Raw genomic sequence first — 25002 nt, forward strand, 5'->3', positions numbered from 1 at the left:
TCAGTTCAAAGGCAATTAGAGACGAGCAATAAATGCTGGTCTTGCCAGCGACACCCATATCCACTGGAAAAAAAAGCCTTTAATCTATATGAAAATTAAAGTTACCCAATTCAGTATCACTTCAGCTCCCTTCTGACAAGTTCCCATTAATAATTGATGCATACTCTGTCCTACAGTGCAGCTATCACTAAGGTGGCCTCCAATGACTTTTTACTTTGTTCTTTCTTACCTCCACCAAGCCTTATTATACATGCTTCTTTTCTGAGCCATGATCATTTCTCACTACTTTCCTGATCTCATCCTTTATTAACTGAGCTATGCCACCTCCTTTCCTTTCTGCATATCTTTCTAAAATGTCAAATATCCTTCAATATTCACTTCATCACCTTGGTCAACTTGTAACCATGTTTGCTGGTGCACACTTAGCTCTCTGCACTCTGTAACCTCTTGTCAGACACGGAGTATCATTATCCAAATTGCTATTGCTTTTAGCTTCCTGATTTTCCCTCACCTGATCCATCCATTCTCACTATTTAAACTACTTTGATACAGAATAAAGCTTTCTCTACACTATCCCCATCAACCACTCCTAGGACAGGTACAGCACGGGGTTAGATACAGAGTATAGCTTCCTCTACATTGTCCCCATCAAACACTCACATTGATATGGATTATGAAGAGCTGTGGCCCTTGCACATGCACTGTCCAGATACTGCACCAACTAACCAGTTCCAGAGCAGTGAGATGTACATAAGTAGCAGGGGAATAAACTCCCACCCCTTTCTAGATGCTAATAGAAACATAGAAACTAGGTACAGGAGTAGGCCATTCAGCCCTTTGAGCATGCACCACCATTCAATATGGTCATGTGCCAACTATCACGGGGAGAGGCTGATTAGAAATAGGACGGCCCCTGATTTAATCATTACAACCAAGCCAGGGTCAACACATTTCATCAAATTGCCTTTTGAAATTATGCTTTTTAAGATATGAAAGTGTAAGATTATGACAACAAATTTGTTGACTGACAGAGAAGGTATTCAATTGATTTCAGAGTGTTGATGCAAAGTACCTTTACAAATTTAAATCCAGTGTTGCATCTGATCTGGACTTGATCTTTGAATGAATATTGGTCTTGGACTGGTTCAATTGTGCCATTGGCAGGAGGATGGAGGATAGGACAAGGAGTTCCTGAAAAAAACACAAAATATACATTAATATATGAAAAGATATTAATGTATTAATATTTAAAATATAATATTTTAATATTCTAATTGGTAGAGGCACTGCCATGGAGGTTGTGGCATAAATTGGAATCCACTTGCCAACCAATCAGCCCTCTTGTCTCATGCAATATAAATTATTGTTCCCTTCATAATTTGGTTCTCGAGCGAATTGCTCTGATGAGTGCAAGATGAAAAACTTCAACAACGTGAGTTTTTAATTGAAGGAATTCCTCCTCATCTTAGTCCTAAATTCTCAGCTCTGCATCCTGAATCTGTACAAACGCCTCAGTTTGTAAATTCTGCAACCATCAAAAACGATCCCTCAGTGTTTACCGCCAACCAAGAACCATAGAAAATTACAGCTCAGAAACAGGCCTTTTGGCCCTTCTTGTCTGTGCCGAACCATTTTTTGCCTAGTCCCACTGACCTGCACTTGGACCATATCCCTCCACACCCCTCTCATCCATGAACCCGTCCAAGTTTTTCTTCAATGTTAAAAGTGACCCCGCATTTACCACTTTATCCGGCAGCTCATTCCACACTCCCACCACTCTCTGCGTGAAGAAGCCCCCCCTAATATTCCCTTTAAACTTTTCTCCTTTCACCCTTAACCCATGCCCTCTGGTTTTTTTCTCCCCTAGCCTCAGCGGAAAAAGCCTGCTTGCATTCACTCTATCTATACCCATCAAAATCTTATACACCTCTATCAAATCTCCCCTCAATCTTCTACGCTCCAGGGAATAAAGTCCCAACCTATTCAATCTCTCTCTGTAACTCAGCTTCTCAAGTCCCGGCAACATCCTTGTGAACCTTCTCTGCACTCTTTCAACCTTATTTACATCCTTCCTGTAGCTAGGTGAACAAAACTGTACACAATACTCCAAATTCGGCCTCACCAATGCCTTATATAACCTTACCATAACACTCCAACTTTTATACTCGATACTCCGATTTATAAAGGCCAATGTACCAAAGGCACTCTTTACGACCCTATCCACCTGTGACGTCACTTTTAGGAAATTCTGTACCTGTATTTCCAGATCCCTCTGTTCAACTGCACTCTTCAGAGTCCTACCGTTTACCCTGTACGTTCTACTTTGGTTTGTCCTTCCAAAGTGCAATATCTCACACTTGTCTGCGTTAAATTCCATTTGCCATTTTTCAGCCCATTTTTCTAGTTGGTCCAAATCCCTCTGCAAGCTTTGAAAACCTTCCTCACTGTCCACTACACCTCCAATTTTTGTATCATCAGCAAACTTGCTGATCCAATTTACCACATTATCATCCAGATCATTGATATAGATGACAAACAACAATGGACCCAACACCGATCCCTGCGGCACACCACTAGTCACAGGCCTCCACTCAGAGAAGCAATCCTCCACAACCACTCTGGCTTCTTCCATTGAGCCAGTGTCTAATCCAATTTACTACCTCCCCATGTACACCTAGCGACTGAACCTTCCTAACTAACCTCCCATGAGGGACCATGTCAAAGGCCTTGCTGAAATCCAGGTAGACAACATCCACTGCCTTCCCTTCATCCACTTTCCTGGTAACCTCCTCGAAAAACTCTAATAGATTGGTCAAATATGACCTACCACGCACAAAGCCATGTTGACTCTCCCTAATAAGTCCCTGTCTATCCAAATATTTGTAGATCCTATCCCTTATCAAGGCTGAGAGGCTGAGGAGATTGGGTTTGTACTCGTTGGAGTTTAGAAGGATGAGGGGGGATCTTATGGAGACTTATAAGATAATGCGGGGGCTGGAAAGGGTGGAGGCGGAGAGATGCTTTCCACTTAGTAAGGAAGTTAAAACTAGAGGACACAGCCTCAAAATAAAGGGGGGTCGGTTTAAGACAGAGTTGAGGAGGAACTTCTTCTCCCAGAGGGTGGTGAATCTCTGGAATTCTCTGCCCACTGAGGTGGTGGAGGCTACCTCGCTGAATATGTTTAAAGCGCGGATGGATGGATTCCTGATCGGTAAGGGAATTAAGGGTTATGGGGATCAGGCGGGTAAGTGGTACTGATCCACGTCAGATCAGCCATGATCTTATTGAATGGCGGGGCAGGCTCGAGGGGCTAGATGGCCTACTCCTGCTCCTATTTCTTATGTTCTTATGTTCTCACAACACCAGGTTAAAGTCCAACAGGTTTATTTGGTAGCAAAAGCCACTAGCTTTCGGAGCACTGCTCCTTCGTCAGGTGAGTGGGATTTCAGTTCACAAACAGGGCATATAAAGACACAAACTCAATTTACAAAATAATGGTTGGAATGCGAGTCTTTACAGGTAATCAAGTCTTAAAGGTACAGACAATGTGAGTGGAGAGAGGGTTAAGCACAGGTTAAAGAGATGTGTATTGTCTCCAGCCAGGACAGTTAGTGAGATTTTGCAAGCCCATCCAAGTCGTTGGGGTTACAGATAGTGTGACATGAACCCAAGATCCCGGTTGAGACTGCCCTCATGTGTGTGGAACTTGGCTATCAGTCTCTGCTCAGCGACTCTGCGCTGTCGTGTGTCGTGAAGGCCGCCTTGGAGAATGCTTACCCGAAGATCAGAGGCCAAATGCCCGTGACCGCTGAAATGTTCCCCAACAGGAAGAGAACACTCTTGCCTGGTGACACTTGCAAGAGTGTTCTCTTCCTGTTGGGGAACACTTCAGCGGTCATGGGCATTCGGCCTCTGATCTTCAGGTAAGCGTTCTCCAAGGCGGCCTTCACGACACACGACAGCGCAGTGTCGCTGAGCAGAGACTGATAGCCAAGTTCCGCACACATGAGGGCAGTCTCAACCGGGATCTTGGGTTCATGTCACACTATCTGTAACCCCCACGACTTACCTGGGCTTGCAGAATTCCACTAACTGTCCTGGCTGGAGACAATACACATCTCTTTAACCTGTGCTTAACGCTCTCTCCACTCACATTGTCTGTACCTTTAAGACTTGATTAGCTGTAAAGACTCGCATTCCAACCATTATTCTGTAAATTGAGTTTGTGTCTTTATATGCCCTGTTTGTGAACTGAAATCCCACTCACCTGATGAAGGAGCAGCGCTCCGAAAGCTAGTGCCTTTGCTATCAAATAAACCTGTTGGACTTTAACCTGGTGTTGTGAGACTTCTTACTGTGTTCACCCCAGTCCAACGCCGGCATCTCCACATCTTGGTTTTAGAAGACGGAGAGTAGCGGTGAAAGGGTGTTTTTCAGAATGAAGATCTGTAGCTAGTGGTGTTCCGCAGGGATCAGCGCTGGGACCTCTGTTGTTTGTAGTTTATATAAATGATCTGGAGGAAAATGTAGGGGGTCTGATTAGTAAGTTTTCAGATGACACAAAGACTGGTGGAGTTGCTGATAGTGCCGGGGATTGTCAGAGGATACAACAGGATAGAGATAGATTGGAGACTTGGGCACAGAAATGGCAGGTGGAGTTTAATCCGGACAAATGCGAGGTGATGCATTTTGGAGGATCAAATTTAGGTGTGAATTATACTGTAAATGGCAGAACCCTTAGGAATATTAACATCGAACATAGAAAGCCACAGCACAAACAGGCCCTTCGGCCCACAAGTTGCGCCGATCACATCCCCACCTCTAGGCCTATCTATAGCCCTCAATCCCATTAAATCCCATGTACTCATCCAGAAGTCTCTTAAAAGACCCCAACGAGTTTGCCTCCACCACCACCGACGTCAGCCGATTCCACTCACCCACCACCCTCTGAGTGAAAAACTTACCCCTGACATCCCCCCTGTACCTACCCCCCAGCACCTTAAACCTGTGTCCTCTCGTAACACAGAGTGATCTGGGCGTGCAGGTCCACAGTTCCCTAAAAGTAGCAGCACAGGTGGCCAAGGTGATTAAGAAGACATATGGCATTCCTGCCTTCATCAGCCGGGGCACCGAGTACAAAAGTTGGGAAATCATGTTGCAGCTATATAAAACCTTGGTTAGGCGGCATTTGGAGTATTGTGTGCCGTTCTGGTCACCACATTACCAGAAGGACGTGGAAGCTTTGGAGAGAGTGCGAAGAAGGTTCACCAGGATGTTGTCTGGTCTCGAGGGTGTCGGCTACGAGGACAGGTTGAATAAACTAAGATTGTTTTCACTGGAAAGATGGAAGCTGAGGGGAGACCTGATAGAGGTTACAAAATTATGAGAGGCACAGACAGGGTGGATAGTCAGAGGCTTTTTCCAAGGGTGGAAGTGTCAATTACACAGGGCACAGGTTCAAGGTGAGAGGGGGACAGTTTAAGGGAGATGTGCGAGGGAAGTTTTCATGCAGAGAGTGGTGGGTGCCTGGAACGCGCTGCCAGAGGAGGTGGTGGAAGCAGGCACATTAGCAACATTTAAGAGACATCTGGGTGGGTACATGAATAGGGAGGGAATGGAGGGATAATGACGGAGTAAGTTTTTTTTTAGTTTAGTTAGGGCATCATGTTTGGCACAGGCTTGGAGGGCCGATGGCCTGTTCCTGTTCTTTGTAAGAAGGGAGGAAGGGGTAAACCAGGAAACTATAGGATAGTCAGTCTAACCTCAGTGGTGGGGAAACTACTGGGAGCAATTCTGAGAAACAGAATTAATCTGCATTTGGAGAGGCAGAGATTAATCAAGAACAGTCGGCATGGATTTGAAAAGGGGAGGTCAAGGCTGACCAACTTGATTGAGTGTTTCAAAGAGGTGACCAGGTGTGTAGGTGAGGGCTATGCATTTGATGTGGTCTCCTTGGACTTCAGCAAGGCTTTTAATAAGGTCCCACATGGGGTACTGATAGCGAAGGTAAGAACCCATGGGATCCAAGGAAATTTGGCAAATTGGATCCAGAATTGGTTCAGTGGCAGGAAGCAGAGGGTGATGGTTGGGGGGTGTTTGACTGGAAGACCCTAGTGCGGTCCCATCAGGATCAGTGTTGGGGCCTTGCTGTTTGTGGTTTATATCAACGATTTAGACTTGAATGTAGGAGGGTTGATCGGTATGTTGGTAAATAGTGAGGAGGATAGCCTTAGATTGCAGGATATATAGATGGGCTGGTCAGTAACAAATGGAATTCAATCTGGGTAAGTCTGAGGTGATGCACTTGGGCAGGACAAACAAGCCAATACATGAATACATGATGAATGGCAGGACCCTGGGAAGCACCAAAGATCAGAGGAGTCTTGGTGTGCATGTGCACAGGTCCCTTGAGGTACAAGGATAGGTGGATAAAATGGTTAAGCAATACTAAGGAAAGATGTGCTGACCTTGGAAAGGATCCAGAGGAGGTTCACAAGAATGATCCCTGGAATGAAGAGCTTGCCGTATGAGGAATGGTTGAGGACTCTGGGTCTGTACTCATTGGAGTTTAGAAGGATGAGGGGGGATCTTATTGAAACTTACAGGATGCTGCGAGGCCTGGTTTGAGTGGACATGGAGAGGATGTTTCCACTAGTCGGAAAAACTAGAACCAGAGGGCACAACCTCAGGCTAAAGGGACATAGAACATAGAACATAGAACAGTACAGCACAGAACAGGCCCTTCGGCCCTCGATGTTGTGCCGAGCTTTATCTGAAACCAAGATCAAGCTATCCCACTCCCTATCATCCTGGTGTGCTCCATGTGCCTATCCAATAACCGCTTAAATGTTTCTAAAGTGTCTGACTCCACTATCACTGCAGGCAGTCCATTCCACACCCCAACCACTCTCTGCGTAAAGAACCTACCTCTGATATCCGTCCTGTATCTCCCACCACGAACCCTATAGTTATGCCCCCTTGTAATAGCTCCATCCCCCGAGGAAATAGTCTTTGAACGTTCACTCTATCTATCCCCTTCATCATTTTATACACAAATCCTTTGAAACAGAGATGAGGAGGAATTTCTTCAGCCAGAGAGTGGTGAATCTGTGGAACTCTGCCACAGAAGCCTGTGGAGGCCAGGTCATTGAGTGTCTTTAAGACAGAGATAGATAGGTTCTTGATTAATAAGGGGATCAAGCGTTATGGGGAAAAGGCAGGAGAATGGGGATAAGAAAAAAATCAGCCATGATTGAATGGCGGAGCAGACTCGATGGACCGAATGGCCTCGTTCTGCTCCTATGTCTAACGGTCTTATGGTTAAGAAGGCAAATGGTTTACTTGCCTTTCTTAGCCGACGCATAGAGATTCTGAGCAGGGACGTTATGCTGGAACTATATAAAATGTTGGTTAGGCCACAACTAGATTACTGTATATAGTTCTGGAATCCACACTATTGGAGCTATATGATAGCACTGGAAAAGGTGCAGAAGAGATTATAATATATTTAACCCCAAATTATACGATGAAGTCAGACTAGATCCCAACAATTTACTACTTTTGCAATAATGTGAGTATCTTTCATTCGAGGTGCGATTCTATTGACAACTGGGAAGGGTTTATGAAAATAAACGTTATTTAACAACACAGTTTAACTATAACAGATGAATTAAATTAACATTTAACATATCGCTGCTTAAACATAACAAGATACAATTCTTAACTGCTCATCTGTCCCTATGAGTTCTAATTCAAGCACTATTCCTCTTAAAGATTTAAAGGGGTGGCACGGTGGCACAGTGGTTAGCACTGCTGCCTCACAACGTCAGGGACCTGGGTTCGATTCCTGGCTTGGGTCACCATAGAAAATTACAGCTCAGAAACAGGCCTTTTGGCCCTTCTTGTCTGTGCCGAACCATTTTATGCCTAGTCCCACTGACCTGCACTTGGACCATATCCCTCCACACCCCTCTCATCCATGAACCCGTCCAAGTTTTTCTTCAATGTTAAAAGTGACCCCGCATTTACCACTTGATCTGGCAGCTCATTCCACACTCCCACCACTCTCTGCGTGAAGAAGCCCCCCCTAATATTCCCTTTAAACTTTTCTCCTTTCACCCTTAACCCATGCCCTCTGGTTTTTTTCTCCCCTAGCCTCAGCGGAAAAAGCCTGCTTGCATTCACTCTATCTATACCCATCAAAATCTTATACACCTCTATCAAATCTCCTGTCTGTGTGGAGTTTGCACTTTCTCCCTGTGTCTGCATGGGTTTCCTCCGGGTGCTCCGGATTCCTCCCACAGTCTGAAAGACGTGCTGGTTAGGGTGCATTTACCTGAACAGGTGCCGGAGTGCGGCGACTAGGGGAATTTCACAGTAACTTCATTGCAATGTAATGTAAGCCTTACTTGTGACTAATAAATACACTTTACTTTTTACTTAAACCCCCTCTTCAAACTGTTTGCAAAACACAGGCATTCTTGCTGTAACTTCGGTTTCCAGCCCTGGAGCTCTCCGAGAGGCCTTTTCAAAGAGAGAGAGCCACTTCTTTTAAACAGCTCCAGTCAGCAACTACCTTTGTTTTTCAAATGAAACTGAAACAGTACCTTCCATTTTTTATTACTCAGTCGTGGGTCATGGGGGTCATTGGCTGGCCAGCATTTACAAAGAACAAGGAATAACAACAAAGAACAAAGAACAGTACAACACAGGAACAGGCCCTCCGGCCCTCCAAGCCTGCACTGATCATGTTTGCCTATCTAACCCAATGGCTTATATCCCTCTATTCCCCGTTTGTTCATATGCCTATTAAGATAAGTCTTAAATGTGGCTAATGTATCTGCCTCAGCTACCTCACTTGGCAGTGCATTCCAGGTCCCCACCACCCTCTGTGTAAAAAACTTCCCCCGCACATCTCCACTGAACCTTTCCCCCCTTATCTTGAACTTGTAATTGTCATTTCTGCCCCTGGGAAAAAGCTTCCAACTATTCATCCTATCCATACCCCTCATAATTTTATAAACTTCTATCAGGTCGCCCCTCAGCCTCCATCTTTCCAGGGAGAACAATCCCAGTTTATTCAATCTCTCCTCATAGTTAATACCCTCCATACCAGGCAACATCCTGGTAAACTTTTTCTGCACTCTCTCCAAAGCCTCCACGTCCTTCTGGTGGTGTGGTGACCAGAACTGGACGCGGTATTCCAAATGTGGCCTAACCAACATTTTATACAACTGTAACATAATTTGCCAACTTTTGTACTCGATGCCCCGTCCAATGAAGGCAAGCATGCAATATGCTTTCTTCACCACCTTTTCCACTGTGCTGCTACTGTTAAGGATCTGTGGACCTGTACTTCCTGTGTGAGTCTGTGCTCCGGATTATTCTGCCATTTATTTTATAGCTCCCACCTGAATTGGATCTACCAAAATGCATCACCTCACATTTGTCCGGATTAAATTCCATCTGCCATTTCTCTGCCCAATTTTCCAGCCTATCTATACCCTGCTGTATTCTCTGATAATCTTCATCATTATCCACAACTCCGCCAATCTTAGTATCATCCGCAAACTTGCTAATCAGACCAGCTACGTTTTCTTCCAAGTCATTTATATATATTACAAAAGCAGAGGTCCCAGCACTGATTCCTGTGGAACACCACTAGTTATAGACCTCCATTCAGAATAACACCCTCTCTCTCCTATGGCCAAACCAGTTCTGAATCCATCTAGCTAGTTCACCCCTGATCCCGTGAGATTTAATCTTTTGCACCATTTATTGCCCATTCCTAGTTGCCCTTGAGAAAGTGGTGGTGAGCTGCCTTCTTGAATCGCTGCAGTCCATGTGCTGTGGGTTGACCCATAATGCTGTTAGGGAGGGAGGATTTTGACCCAGTGACTGCGAAGGAATGACGACATATTTCCAAGTCAGGATGGTGAGTGGCTTGGAGGAGAGCTTGCAGGTGGTGGTGTTCCCAGGTATCTGCTGCCCTTGTCCATTAACAACATGATTCTGTATACCTAGTCTAAAATCCCAGGAGAACCTAAATAAACAAAAGGTCCATTCACTCTGTTCGGGACCAGATCAGAAATTCCACGAAGTTAGCCGAGACTCCAACTTTTTTGGGCATTAATATGAGCATAATAGTTGTTTTGCTCCAGGTGTGAATCTGCTGATCCATTAGGAAGTTTCTATTGAGACAAACTTTATTTAACAACACAGTTAAAATATAACATGTGCCCACACAAGTAGATAGGGTGATAAAGAAGACATGTGGCATGCTTGCCTTTATTTGGTCGGGGCATTGATACAAGAGTTAGGATGTCATGTTGCAGCTAAATAAAACTTTGGTTAGGCTGCACTGACAATATTGCGTTTAATTCTGGTCACCACATTACAGGAAGGACATGGAGGCTTTGGAGAGGGTGCAGAAGAGGTTTACCAGGATGCTGCCTGGGTTAGAGGGTATGAGCTATAAGGAGCGGCTGGACAAACTAGGGTTGTTTTCTCTGGAGCGGCGGAGGCTGAGGGGAGACCTGGATAGAAACCTGTAAAATTATGAGAGGCACAGATAGGGTTGACCGTCAGAATCTTTTCCCTGAGTTGAAATGTCTAATACTAGGCAGCATGCACTGAAGGTGAGAGGGGGAAAGTTCAAAGGAGATGTGAGGGGCAGGTTTCTTACACAGAGAGTGGTAGGTATCTGGAACATGCTGCCAGGGGTGGTGGTGGAGGCAGATACGATAGGGATGTTCAAGGGAATTTTAGATAAGTACATGAATATGCAAGGAACAAAGGGATATGGAGCAAGGGCAGGCAGAAGGGATTGGTTTAATTCGGTGTCATGTTCGGCACAACATCGTGGGCCGAAGGGCCTTTTCCTGATCTGGACTGTTCTATGTTCTAAAATGAACGAAAGAAAATGAGTTTGGTGATGAGGAAACGTCGGTGATATTTTCTTTTTCTGCCTTTCCTCAGCCTCCAGTCTTACTTTGTCACAGGGGAAGAAGCTGAATGAATGCCATCAGAGTCCAGAAAGCAATGGCGAGAGAGAGAGAGAATTACAGATAAAACTGAAGAGCAAAACCACAGTTGGTTGGTAAGTAAAGGCTTTTCTGAATTCTGCACAGAGATGATTTGTGAGTGACAGATGAGTAAAGATTTTAAATAAGTTTAAGGTATGTCAGTGCATGGAATGTGCATCCTGCAGGATGTGGGAAATCATTCAGGCACAAAGTGCCCTTGATGCCACATCAGTGGGAAGTGAAATCAGCTGCAGGAGCCTGAACTCCAGGTTGGGAAACTCAAGGGCGGCGGGAGTCACTGTGGTGCATCCACAATGTTGAAGATTACATGAATAGCATGCTTAGAGGTGGTCAAATTGAAGCTAAGAACTACACAAGCAGAGAGGGAATGGGTGACTACCAGAGTATCTCCGAGAAACAGGCAGGTAATGCAGGAAACCCCAAGGCTATCTCACTCGCCAATCACTTTTCCATTTTCGATACTGGTGAGTGAGATGGTTCCTCTGGTGACTGTGCCTAGAGAAAAGCTCATGGCACCATGGGTAGCTCAGCTGCACAGGAGAGGAGAAAGAATGGAATTGTTACGGTGACTGGGAATTCCATAGTTAGAGGAATAGACAGGCATTTCTGCGAATGTAGGCTGAATTCAGGATGGTATGTTGCCTCCCTGGTGCCATGGTCAAGGATGTCACAGAGCAGCTGCAGAGCATTAACTGGAGGGAGGTGAAAAGCCAGTGGTCTCCACATTGGGACTAAATCATAGGTAGAAGAAGTGGATGAGGTCCTGCAATCAGAGTTTAACGAATGAGGAAGTGAATTAAAAAGCAGGAGCTCAAGGGCAATACCTCAGGATTACTCCCAATGCCACGCACTATTGAATATAAGAACATAAGAACTAGGAGCAGGAGTAGGCCATCTGGCCCCTCGAACCTGCTCCACTATTCAATAAAATCATGGTTGATCTTTATGTGGACTCAGCTCCACTTACCCGCCCGCTCACCATAACCATTAATTCCTTTACTGTTCAAAAATTTATCTATCCCTCCCTTAAAAACATTCAATGAGGCAGCCTCAACTGCTTCACTGGGCAGAGAATTCCACAGATTCACAACCCTTTGTGTGAAGAAGTTCCTCCTCAACTCAGTTCTAAATCTGCTTCCCCTTATTTTGAGGCTAGTTCTAGTTTCACCCGCCAGTGGAAACAACTTACCTGCTTCTATCTTATCTATTCCCTTCATAATCTTATATGTTTCTATAAGATCTCCCCTCATTCTTCTGAATTTCAGTGAGGAGAGCTACAGAAGTTAAGCTAACCAGTCTACTCAGTCTCTCCCCATAAGACAACCCTCTCAACTCTGGAATCAACCTCGCCAAACAATTTCCTTACCTTCTAGGCTCATCTATAACCCTCTGTCTTACTAACCTCCATGAACCTACCTAAAAGTCTCTGAAAAGACTCAACCAAATCAGCTTCCACCACCACTACCGGCAGCCGATTCCACGCACCCACCACCCTCTGAGTGAAAAACTTACCCCTAACATCTCCTCTCTACCTACTCTCCAGCACCCTAAACCTGTGGCCTCTCGTGACAACCATTTCAGCCCTGGGTAAAAGCCTCTGAGAATCCACTCTATCAATACCTCTCAACATCTTATACACCTCTATCAGGTCACCTCTCATCCTTCGCCTCTCCAAGGAGAATAGACCCACCTCTCTCAACCTATCCTCATAAGGCATACCACTTAATCCCGGCAACATCCTCGGAAATCTCCTCTGCACCCATTCTATGGCTTCCTCATCCTTTCTGTAATGAGGCGACCAGAACTGGGCACAGTACTCCAGGTGGGGTCTGACCAGGGTCCTATACAGCTGCAGCATTATCTCCCAATTTCTAAACTCAATTCCTCTATTGATGAAGGCCAGTATTCCATACGCCTTCTTAACCACAGCCTCAACCTGCAATGCCGCTTTGAGCGTCCTATGAACCCGGACCCCAAGATCCCTCTGTTCTTCCACACTGCCAAGCGTCTTACCCTTAATATTATATTCTTCCATCCTATTCGACCTGCCAAAATGAACCACCACACACTTATCTGGGTTGAAGTCCATCTGCCACTTCTCCGCCCAGTCTTGCATCTTATCTATGTCTCGTTGCAACTGCTGACATCCCTCTACACTGTCCACAACACCTCCAACCTTTGTGTCATCAGCAATCTTGCCAAACCATCCTTCCACTTCCTCCCTAGGGGCGGCACGGTAGCACAGTGGTTAGCACTGCTGCTTCACAGCTCTAGGGTCCTGGGTTCGATTCCCGGCTCGGGTCACTGTCTGTGTGGAGTTTGCACATTCTCCTCGTGTCTGCGTGGGTTTCCTCCGGGTGCTCCGGTTTCCTCCCACAGTCCAAAGATGTGCGGGTTAGGTTGATTGGCCAGGTTAAAAAAAAAATGCCCCTTAGAGTCCTGGGATGTGTAGGTTAGAGGGATTAGCAGGTAAAATATGTGGGGATAGGGCCTGGGTGGGATAGTGGTCGGTGCAGACTCGATGGGCCGAATGGCCTCCTTCTGCACTGTAGGGTTTCTATGATTCTATGATTCATCCAGGTCATTTATAAAAATCACAAAGAGCAAGGGTCCCAGAACAGATCCCTGGGGCACTCCACTGGTGACTGACCTCCACTCTGAAAAAGACCCATCTACAACCACTCTTTGCCTTCTGTGGGCAAGCCAGTTCTGAATCCACAAAGCAACGTCCCCCTGTATCCCATGCCCCTTCACTTTCTCCATAAGCCTTACATCGGGCACCTTATCAAACGCCTTACTGAAATCCATATAAACCACATCTACCACTCTTCCCCCATCTAAGTGTCTAGTCACATCTTCAAAAAACTCAATCAGACTTGTAAGGCATGATCTGCCTCGGACAAGGCCGTGCTGGCTACTTCTGATCATACTATTCCTTTCCAAATGTTCATAAATCCTGCCACTCAGGATCTTCTCCATCAACTTACCTACCACTGAGGTTAGACTCACCGGTCTATAATTTCCTGGGCTATCTCTTCTCCCTTTCTTGAATAACGGAACCACATCCGCCATCCTCCAATCCTCCGGAACCTCTCCCATCTCCATTGACGACGCAACGATCATCGCCAGATGATCAGCATTCTCTTCCCTCACCTCCCACAGTAACCTGGGGTACATCCCATCCGGTCCCGGTGATTTATCTAACTTGATGCTTTTCAACAGCTCCAACACATCCTCTTTCCTAATGCCCACATGCTCAATCTTCTCAGTCCACTGCAAGTCTGCACTGCAACTACCAAGATCCTTTTCCACTGTGAAGACTGAAGCAAAGTATTCATTGAGTACCTCTGCTATTTCTACCGGTTCAGTACAGACCTTCCCACCGTCACATTTGATAGGTCCTACTCCTTCACATCTATTCCTCTTGCTCTTCACATATTTGTAGAATGCCTTGGGGTTTTCCTTTATCCTGTCTGCAAGGCCTTCTCATGTCCCCTCCTGGCTCTTCCAATTTCCCTCTTCAGTTCCTTCCTACTAGTCGTATACTCTTCTAGATTTCTAACATTACCTAGCTCCCTGAACCTTTTGTAGGCTTTTCTTTTCTTCTCTTCCTGACAAAATCCGTTGCAGCTTTCGTGCACCACGGTTCCTGTAACCTACCATAACTCCCCTATCGCACCGGAACATTGCCGTGCAGAGCTCCAGACAAATTTTCCTTGAAAATTTGCCACATTTCTTCCGTACATTTCCCTGAGAAAACCTCCTTCCAAGTTTTGCCTCTAATTTCCTGCCTAACAGCATCATAGTTGCCCTTACTCCAGACAAACACTTTCCTAGCTCAGCTGATCCTATCTCTCTCCAATGCTAGTGTAAAGGAGATAGAGTTATGATCACTATCCCCAAAATGCTCTCCCACTGATAGATCTGACACCTGCCCAGGTTCATTCCCTGATATCAAATCAAGCACAGCCTCTCCTCTTGTAGGCTTATCCACATACTGTTTCAGGAAGCTCTCCTGAACACACCTAACAGACTCCTCTCCATCTAAACCCCTTACCCTCGGGATATTCCAATTGATATTTGAGAAATTAAAATCTCCCATCACGACCACTCTGTTATTATCACATCTCTCCAGAATCTGCTTCCCAATCTGCTCCTCCACATCTCCGCTACTATTGTGCGGCCTATGGAAAACACCCAGTAAAGTTACCGACGCCTTCCTGTTCCTAACCTCCACTCACAGAGATTCCGTAGACAATCCCTCTGTGGCATCCATCTTTTCTACAGCCGTGACACTATCCCTGATCAACAGTGCCACTCCCCCACCTCTTTTGCCTCCTTCCCTGTCCCTCCTGAAACATCTGAAACCCGGCACTTGAAGTACCCAGTCCTGACCCTGAGATAACCAAGTCTCTGTAATGGCCACCACATCACACTTCCAAGCAGCGATCCACGCTCTAAGCTCATCCATTTTGTTCACTATACTCCTTGCGTTAAAATGAACACACCTCAACCCTTTGGTCTGAGAGCTCCCCTTCACCTGCCTATCCTCCCTCTCACACTGCCGACCAGCCCCTCTTATTTTTACTCTAACCTCCTGTCTCCCAGTCACCACATTTTGATTCCCACCCCCCAACCATTCTAGTTTAAACCATCCCCAGACAAGTGGCAAATGAAGTTCAGTGCAGAGAAGTGAGAGATGAATCACTGTCGCAAAAAGAAGAGAGAGAGACAGTGTAAAATAAAGGAAGAATTCCTAAACGAGGTGCACAAACAGAGGGACCTCAGTATACATGTAGATCAGTCATTTATATACTACTCCTATTTGTTGACTACAGCTCAGCCTTCAACACAACTATTCCGATAAAACTCATCCCCAAACTCAGTGGCCTGGGCCTTGGCTCCTCCCTTTGCGACTGGATCCTGAACTTCCTAACTCACAGACCACAATCAGTAAAGATAGGCAACAACACCTCCTCCACGATCATCCTCAACACCAGTGTCCCACAAGGCTGTGTTCTCAGCCCGTTACTATACTCCTGATACATCTATGATTGTGTGGCCAAGTTCCCCTCCAATTCGATCTTCAGGTTTGCTGACGACACCACCGTAGTGGATCGGATCTCAAACAACGATGAGACAGAGAATCTGGTGGACAATGAAGAAAGTTATCTCCGATTGCAACAGGATCTTATGGGCCAGTGGGCTGACGAATGGCAGATGGAGTTTAATTTAGACAAATGCGAGGTGATGCATTTTGGTAGATTGAACCAGGCCAGGACTTACTCAGTTAATGGTAGGGCGTTGGGGAGAGTTACAGAACAAAGAGATCTCGGGGTACATGTTCATAGCTCCTTGAAAGTGGAGTCACAGGTGGACAGAGTGGTGAAGAAGGCATTCAGCATGCTTGGTTTCATCGGTCAGAACATTGAATACAGGAGTTGGGACGTCTTGTTGAAGTTGTACAAGACATTGGTAAGGCCACACTTGGAATACTGTGTGCAATTCTGGTCACCCTATTATAGAAAGAATACTATTAAACTAGAAAGAGTGCAGAAAAGATTTACTGGGATGCTACCGGGACTTGATGGATTGAGTTATAAGGAGAGGCTGGATAGACTGGGATTTTTTTCTCTGGGGCGTAGAAGGCTGAGGGGTGATCTTATAGAGATCTATAAAATAATGAGGGGCACAGATCAGTTAGATAGTCAATATCTTTTCCCAAAGGTAGGGGAGTCTAAAACTAGAGGGCATAGGTTCAAGGTGAGAGGAGAGAGATACAAATGTGTCCAGAGGGGCAATTTTGTCACACAGAGGGTGGTGAGTGCCTGGAACAAGCTGCCAGAGGTAGTAGTAGAGGCGGGTACAATTTTGTCTTTTAAAAAGCATTTAGATCGTTACATGGGTAAGATGGGTATTGAGGGATATGGGCCAAATGCGGGCAATTGGGATCAGCTTCGGGGCTTTAAAAAAAAGCACGGCATGGACAAGTTGTGCTGAAGAGCCTGTTTCCATGCTGTAAACCTCTATGACTCTAATTGGGCCAGTGGGCTGACGAATGGCAGATGGAGTTTAATTTTGACAAATGCGAGGTAATGCATTTTGGCAGATTGAACCAGGGCAGGACTTACTCAGTTAATGGTAGGGCGTTGGGGAGAGTTACAGAACAAAGAGATCTAGAGGTACATGTTCATTGCTCCTTGAAAGTGGAGTCACAGGTGGACAGAGTGGTGAAGAAGGCATTCGGCATGCTTGGTTTCATCGGTCAGAACACTGAATACAGGAGTTGGGACGTCTTGTTGAAGTTGTACAAGACATTGGTAAGGCCACACTTGGAATACTGTGTACAGTTCTGGTCACCCTATTATAGAAAGGATATTATTAAACTAGAACGAGTGCATAAAAGATTTACTCGGATTGTCGACAAGATTATGAGAGGCATGGACAGAGTGGATAGTCAGAAGCTTTTTCCCAGGGTGGAAGAGTCAATTACTCGGGGGCATAGGTTTAAGGTGCGTGGGGCAAGGTTTAAAGGAGATGTACGAGGCAGATTTTTTACACAGAGAGTAGTGGGTGCCTGGAACTCGTTGCCGGGGGAGATAGCGGAAGCGGATACGGTAATGACTTTTAAGGGGCATCTTGACAAGTACATGAATAGGATGGGAATAGAGGGATATGGTCCCCGGAAGGGTAGGGGGTTTCAGTTAAGTCGGGCAGCATGGTCGGTGCAGGCTTGGAGGGCCAAAGGGCCTGTTCCTGTGCTGTAATTTTCTTTGTTCTTTGTTGCTACCGGGACTTGATGGTTTGAGTTATAAGGAGAGGCTGGATAGACTCTGGAGCGTAGAAGGCTGAGGGGTGATCTTATAGAGGTCTATAAAATAATGAGGGGCACAGATCAGCTCGATAGTCAATATCTTTTCCCAAAGTAGGGGAGTCTAAAACTAGAGGGCATAAGTTTAAGGTGAAAGGGGAGAGATACAAAAGGGTCCAGAGGGGCAATTTTTTCACACAGAGGATGGTGAGTGTCTGGAACAAGCTCCCAGAGGCAGTAGTAGAGGCGGGTACAATTTTGTCTTTTAAAAAGCATTTAGATAGTTACATGGGTACGATGGGTATTGAGGGATATGGGCCAAATGCGGGCAATTGGGATTAGCTTCGGGGTTTAAAAAAAAAGGGCGGCATGGACAAGTTGGGCTGAAGGGCCTGTTTCCATGCTGTAAATCTCTATGACTCTATAACTGGTGCGACAATAATAATCTCTCCCTCGATGTCAGCAAAACAAAGGAGACTGTCATCGACTTCAGGAAGCGTAGTGGAGAACATGCCCCTGTCTACATCTAAGGGGAAACAGCTGCTTCTTATCCACTCTGTCCTTGTCCCTCATAATCTTGTACACCTCGATCAGGTCGCCCCTCAGTCTTCTCTGCTCCAACAAAAACAACCCAAGTCTATCCAACCTCTCTTCATAACTTAAATGTTCCATCCCTGGCACCATCCTGGTGAATCTCCTCTGCACCCCCTCCAGTGCAATCACATCCTTCCTATAATGTGGTGACCAGAACTGCACACAGTGCTCTAGCTGTGGCCTCACCAAAATTCTATACAACTCCAACATGACTGCCCTGCTTTTGTAATCTGTGCCTCGATTGGTAAATGCAAGTGTCCCATACGCTTTTTCATCACCCTACTAACATGCCGTTCTGCTTTCAGAGATCTGTGGACAAACACGCCAAGGTCCCTTTGTTTCACAGAACTTCCTAATGTCCTACCATTCATTGAGTACTTCTTTGTCAAATTACTCCTTCCAAAGTGTATCACCTCACACTTTTCAGGGTTAAGTTCCATCTGCCACTTATCCGCCCACTTGACCATTCTGTCAATATCTTCTTGCAGCCCAAGACACTCCACTCACTGTTAACCATCCGGCCAATCTTTGTGTCATCCACAAACTTACTATCCTACCGCCCCCCCCCCCCCCCCCCCCCACATAGTCATCAATGTCATTCATATAAATGATAAATAAGAGAGGGCCCAAAACAGATCCCTGTGGTACGCCACAGGACACTGGCTTCCAATCACTAAAGCAACCTTGTGGGCAGCACGGTGGCACAGTAGTTAGCACTGCTGCCTCGCAGCACCAGGGACCCAAGTTCGATTCCCAGCTTGGGTCATTGTCTGTGTGGAGTTTGCACATTCTCCCTGTGCTTGCATGGGTTTCCTCCGGGTGTTTCGGTTTCCTCCCATAGTCCAAAGATGTGTGCGGGTTAGGTGGATTGGCAATGTTAAATTGCCCCTTAGTGTCAGGGGGACTAGCAAGGGTAAATGCATGGGGTTATGGGGATAGGGCCGGGTGGGGTTATGGTCAGTGCAGACTCGATGGGTCAAATGGCCCCCTTCTGCACTGTAGGGATTCTATGATTCCATGATTCATCTTCCTCTGTCTCCGACAACCAAGCCAATTTTGAATCCACTTCATTAAATTACTCTATATCCCATGTGCATTTACCTTCTTTACAAGTCTTCCTTGTGGGACCTTGTCAAAGGCTTTGCTGAAATCCATGTAAACTACATCGACTGCACTACCTTCATCTACACACCTGGTCACCTCTTCAAACAATTCAATCAAATTTGTTAGGCATGACCTCCCTCTGACGAAACCATGCTGACTATCCCTGATCAAGCTTTGCCTCTCCAAGTGGAGATCGATTCTCTCCTGCAGACGTTTCTTCAATAGTTTCTCTATCACTGATGTGAGACTCATCTCTACAACCCTTCTTAAATAGCAGAACCACATTAGCTGTTTTCCAGTCGTCTGCCAGCTCCCCTGTAGCCAGAGAGAAATTTAAAATTTGGGTCAGAGCCCCTGCAATCTCCTTCCTTGCCTCCCACAGCAGCCTAGGGCACATTCATCTGGACCTGAAGATTTATCCACTTTTAAGGCTGCCAACTCCTCCAATACCTTGTCCTTCCCTATGTCAATTTACTCAACCCTAACTCAAGAACCTCATAGTCTCTCTCCCTGAATTCCATAGGATCATCCTCATTCTCTTGGGTCCCCAAGGGTTCTCCCACAATTAGCTTGCCAACTAATCCTTTCTCATTGCACAATACCCAGTCTAAGATGGCCTGTTCCCTCATTGGTTCCCCAACATTTTGCTCCAGAAAACCATTCTGTAAACATTCCAGAAATTCCTCCTCTTTTCACAGAATCATAGAATCCCTACGGTGCAGAAAGAGGCAATTCGGCCCATCGAGTCTGCACCGACCACAATCCCTCCCAGGCCCTATCCCCATAACCTCACTTATTAACCCTGCTAACCCCCTGACACTAAGGGGCAACTTAGCATAGCCAATCAACCTAACCCACACATCTTTGGACTGTAGGAGGAAACCGAAGCACCCGGAGGAAACCCACACAGGCACGGGGAGAACGTGCAGACTCCACACAGACAGTGCCCCAAGCTGGGAATCGAACCCGTGCTAACTACTGTGTCACCGTGCTTTTGTATTATAACTAAGTTGACTCTCCCAATCTGTATGTAGATTAAACTTGCCCATAATCACAGATGTTCCTTTAACACGTGCATCTCTGATTTCCTGCCTAATGCTTTTCCCAACTTTACCACTGCAGTTTGGTGGTCTGTAAACCACCCCACCAATGTTATTTGCCCCTTGTTGTTTCTTAACTCGACCCATACAGTTTCCACATCATCTATGCTAATATATTTCCTCAATATTGTATCAATATCATCTTTGTCAACAATGTAACTCCACCACCTTTTCCTTTCTGTCTTTCCTAAACGCTGAATAGGCCTCAATGTTTAGTTCCCACCCTTGCTCACTTTGGAGCCACATCTCCGTAATGCCGACTATATCATACCCCTTTACATCTATCTGTGCAACTAATCCATCCATTTTGTTTCAAATGCTCCGAACATTCCCGTACAAAACCTTTAGGTGGCATTTTTAACATTTCTTGTCCCTACTAGATTTTACTCGGTCCTTATCTGACTCTGGCCCTTAATTTCTCTGCCGATCACTTTTCTTATTCTCCTTACTGTCTTTTCCTCTTGTTTTTAATTTCCATGATTTGTAACTTCTACCCAAGCTCAATTCTTCACTCTACTCGAATTAGTTTAAAACATTCTCTACTTCCCTGGTTCTGTGGCTGCTAGAACACTGGTCCAAGCATGGTTCTGCTGTAGACCATCCCAATGGTACAGTCCCCACCTTCCTAATTTTGTGTCTAGCTCCTGAAACTCTCTATGCATGACCTCTATCATCGTTCTACCTATATCTCTGGTACCTCCATGGGCCACAACAATGGGATCCTCCCCCTCCCACTGCAAGTTCCTCTCCACGCCAGAGCCGATTTCCCAAACCCTGGCACCGGACACACAGCCGTCTGGACTCTCACCCCTTGCTGCAGAAACAGTATCAATCCTCCTCACTTTACCGGTCCCTACTACCACTACATTCCTTTTTGCTCCCCTGCTTGAACAGCTTCCTACGCCCGGTACCTTAGCCGGGCTGATCAACCACCCTGCAGGCCTCACTTTTGTCCACACAAGTTTTCAGATACTGAAACCTGTTTGACAATTTCAACATTTCCTCCACTCCGGACTACGCAGTCCTTTTACCCACCTCACTCATGGTCACATTTCCTGTCCCTCATTGCTGACCAAAACAGATGACCCGGTTCTAAGAGGTGTGACTGCCTTCTGGAACAAAGTGCACAGGTGTTTCTCCCCCTTCCTTTTGTGTCTGCCGTGTCTGCAGGTCGCCTTCTAGATCGATAATCCTGATCGAGAATTCCTCTAGCTGCTTATATTGTCAGCAGATGTCTTTGTCCCAGATTGCTTTGGCATCCAAAAACTTCCCACATTTCACAGCTGCAACACAACACCTGTCCTGCCATTGTTACTTCTTTCGTTACTTAATTTAATTACTTCCTTAATTAGTTTAGAATGACTCCTGTGCCTGGCAATTTACTCTGCTCATTAAATGCTTGAACTCCCAGAAATAAAAATAAGGGTTATACGTTTCAAAAATACACAGCTTTGGGTTTTAGGTATTTACTTTAATTACTGTAAAATAAAATAAATATAAAACAAAATCATTAAAATAAAGTTTTAGTTCTTGTTATTTATGTTACTTTAACACCTAAACTGGCTTTGAACACTGTCCCTTACACCAAGCACTTACCGGTTAATCTACTTACCAGTTTCCTGCGATGTCACATTTGCTTCTTTTTACTCTATTTCTTGAGCAGCTGAGATGCCTTCTCCCGACTGCCTCTGCTCTGGTCCCAGGTAGGAAAGCTGGAGGCACTGGTAAAACTTTGGCAATGTTATCAAATGGAGGAGCAGTCTTGAGGGGCTGAATGGCCTCGTCCTGCTCCTAATGCGTATGTTGATATGTCGTCCTGGATGGATGAGATGAGCTGGGTGAGATGGCCTTTGTCATCCATAACCATCTCGTGAATGGATCGTGAAATCATGGCTGGAGTTGTTCATTTTATTGTAATGAAAGTTTACTGAGCAAGCTTTGTGGGAGGAGGTTAGCTAACTATAGCCGGATTGGCTAACTATAGCCGGATTGGCTAACTATAGCCGGATTAGGCAGGAATTGGTGGCCATTGATTGGGAGAGGCTGTTCAAGGGTAAGTCCACGTCTGACATGTGGGAGTCTTTTAAGGAACAATTGATAAGGCTGCAGGATAGGCATGTGCCTGTAAAAAGGAAAGATAGGAAAGGTAGGATTCGAGAGCCGTGGATAACCAGGGAAATTGAGGATCTGATTAAAATGAAAAGGGAGGCGTACGTTAAGTCCAGGCAACTGAAAACAGATGGAGCTCTGGAGGAATACAGAGAGAGTAGGAAAGAACTCAAACGGGGAGTTAGAGTTCAAAAAGAGGTCACGAGATGTTCTTGGTAGGCAGGATTAATGAGAATCCGAAGGCATTCTATTCATACATTAGGAACAAAAGAGTTGTCAGGGAGAAAATTGGACCTCACAGGGAAAAAGGAGGGGAATTATGCTTAGAACCCAAAGTTGATACCGGAGATGAGGGGTTTGGATTATGAGGAGAGGCTGAGGAGATTGGGTTTGTACTCGTTGGAGTTTAGAAGGATGAGAGGGGATCTTATGGAGACTTATAAGATAATGCGGGGGCTGGATAGGGTGGAGGCGGAGAGATTCTTTCCACTTAGTAAGGAAGTTAAAACTAGAGGACACAGCCTCAAAATAAAGGGGGGCCGGTTTAAGACAGAGTTGAGGAGGAACTTCTTCTCCCAGAGGGTGGTGAATCTCTGGAATTCTCTGCCCACTGAGGTGGTGGAGGCTACCTCGCTGAATATGTTTAAAGAGCGGATGGATGGATTCCTGATCGGTAAGGGAATTAAGGGTTATGGGGATCAGGCGGGTAAGTGGTACTGATCCACGCCAGATCAGCCATGATCTTATTGAATGGCGGGGCAGGCTCGAGGGGCTAGATGGCCTACTCCTGCTTCTATTTCTTATGTTCTTATGAATAGGAGAGATCATGGAAATCATAGAAATCATAGAAACCCTACAGTACAGAAAGAGGCCATTCGGCCCATCGAGTCTGCACCGACCACAATCCCACCCAGGCCCTACCCCCATATCCCTACATATTTTACCCACTAATCCCTCTAACCTACGCATCTCAGGACACTAAGGGGCAATTTTAGCATGGCCAATCAACCTAACCTGCACATCTTTGGACTGTGGGAGGAAACCGGAGCACCCGGAGGAAACCCACGCAGACACGACGAGAATGTGCAAACTCCACACAGACAGCGACCCAAGCCGGGAATCGAACCCAGGTCCCTGGAGCTGTGAAGCAGCAGTGCTAACCACTGTGCTACCGTGCCACCCATTAATGATCCTAAATGAATACTTTGCATCAATATTCACGAAGGAGAGGGACGTGTTAACCGGGAGTGTCTCGGAGGGAGGTGTTGACCCGTTAGAGAAAATCTCCATTACAAGAGAGGAAGTGTTAGGATTTTTAGGGAACATTAAAACTGACAGAGCCCCAGGGCCTAATGGCATCTATCCTAGACTGCTCAGGGAGACAAGAGATGAAATTGCTGGGCCTCTGACGGAAATCTTTGTCGCTTCTTTGGACACAGGTGAGGTCCCTGAGGATTGGAGGATAGCGAATGTGGTCCCATTGTTTAAGAAGGGAAGCAGGGATAACCCAGGAAATTATAGGCCAGTGAACTTGACGTCCGTGGTAGGGAAGTTGTTGGAGAGGATTCTTAGAGACAGGATGTATGTGCATTTAGAACGGAACAATCTCATTAGTGACAGACAGCGTGGTTTTGTAAGAGGGAGGTCGTGCCTTACAAACTTGATGGAGTTTTTTGAGGAAGTGACAAAAAAGGTTGACGAAGGAAGGGCCGTGGATGTCGTCTATATGGATTTCAGTAAGGCATTTGACAAAGTCCCTCATGGCAGATTGGTTAAGAAGGTTAAGGCTCATGGGATACAAGGAGAAGTGGCTAGATGGGTGGAGAACTGGCTTGGCCATAGGAGACAGAGGGTAGTGGTCGAAGAGTCTTTTTCCGGCTGGAGGTCTGTGACCAGTGGTGTTCCGCAGGGCACTGTACTGGGACCTCTGCTATTTGTGATATATATAAACGATTTGGAAGATGGTGTAACTGGTGTAATCAGCAAGTTTGCGGATGACACAAAGATGGCTGGACTTGCGGATAGCGAAGAGCATTGTCGGGCAATACAGCAGGATATCGATAGGCTGGAAAATTGGGCGGAGAGGCGGCAGATGGAATTGAATCCAGATAAATGTGAAGTGATGCATTTTGGAAGAAATAATGTAGGGAGGAGTTATACAATAATTGGCAGAGCCATCAAGAGGGACCAAGGTGTGCAAGTCCACAAATCCTTGAAGGTGGCAACATAGGTGGAGAAG

At 45.8% G+C, this 25002-nt stretch overlaps 1 protein-coding gene across 3 annotated transcripts in view; it reads right to left on the reverse strand.

Annotated features, from left to right (window-relative positions):
- masp1 (MBL associated serine protease 1) overlaps positions 1 to 25002 on the reverse strand; it is a 250250-nt gene that overhangs the window by 88019 nt on the left and 137229 nt on the right. For all 3 annotated transcript variants that reach the window (XM_078204208.1, XM_078204214.1, XM_078204221.1), the window contains exon 7: positions 1073 to 1191. In XM_078204208.1, coding sequence (XP_078060334.1) covers positions 1073 to 1191 — 119 coding nt within the window. The remainder of the gene's footprint in view (positions 1 to 1072; positions 1192 to 25002) is intronic.

Source organism: Mustelus asterias, chromosome 3, assembly GCF_964213995.1.
Source record: "Mustelus asterias chromosome 3, sMusAst1.hap1.1, whole genome shotgun sequence".
Lineage (NCBI taxonomy): Eukaryota > Metazoa > Chordata > Chondrichthyes > Carcharhiniformes > Triakidae > Mustelus > Mustelus asterias.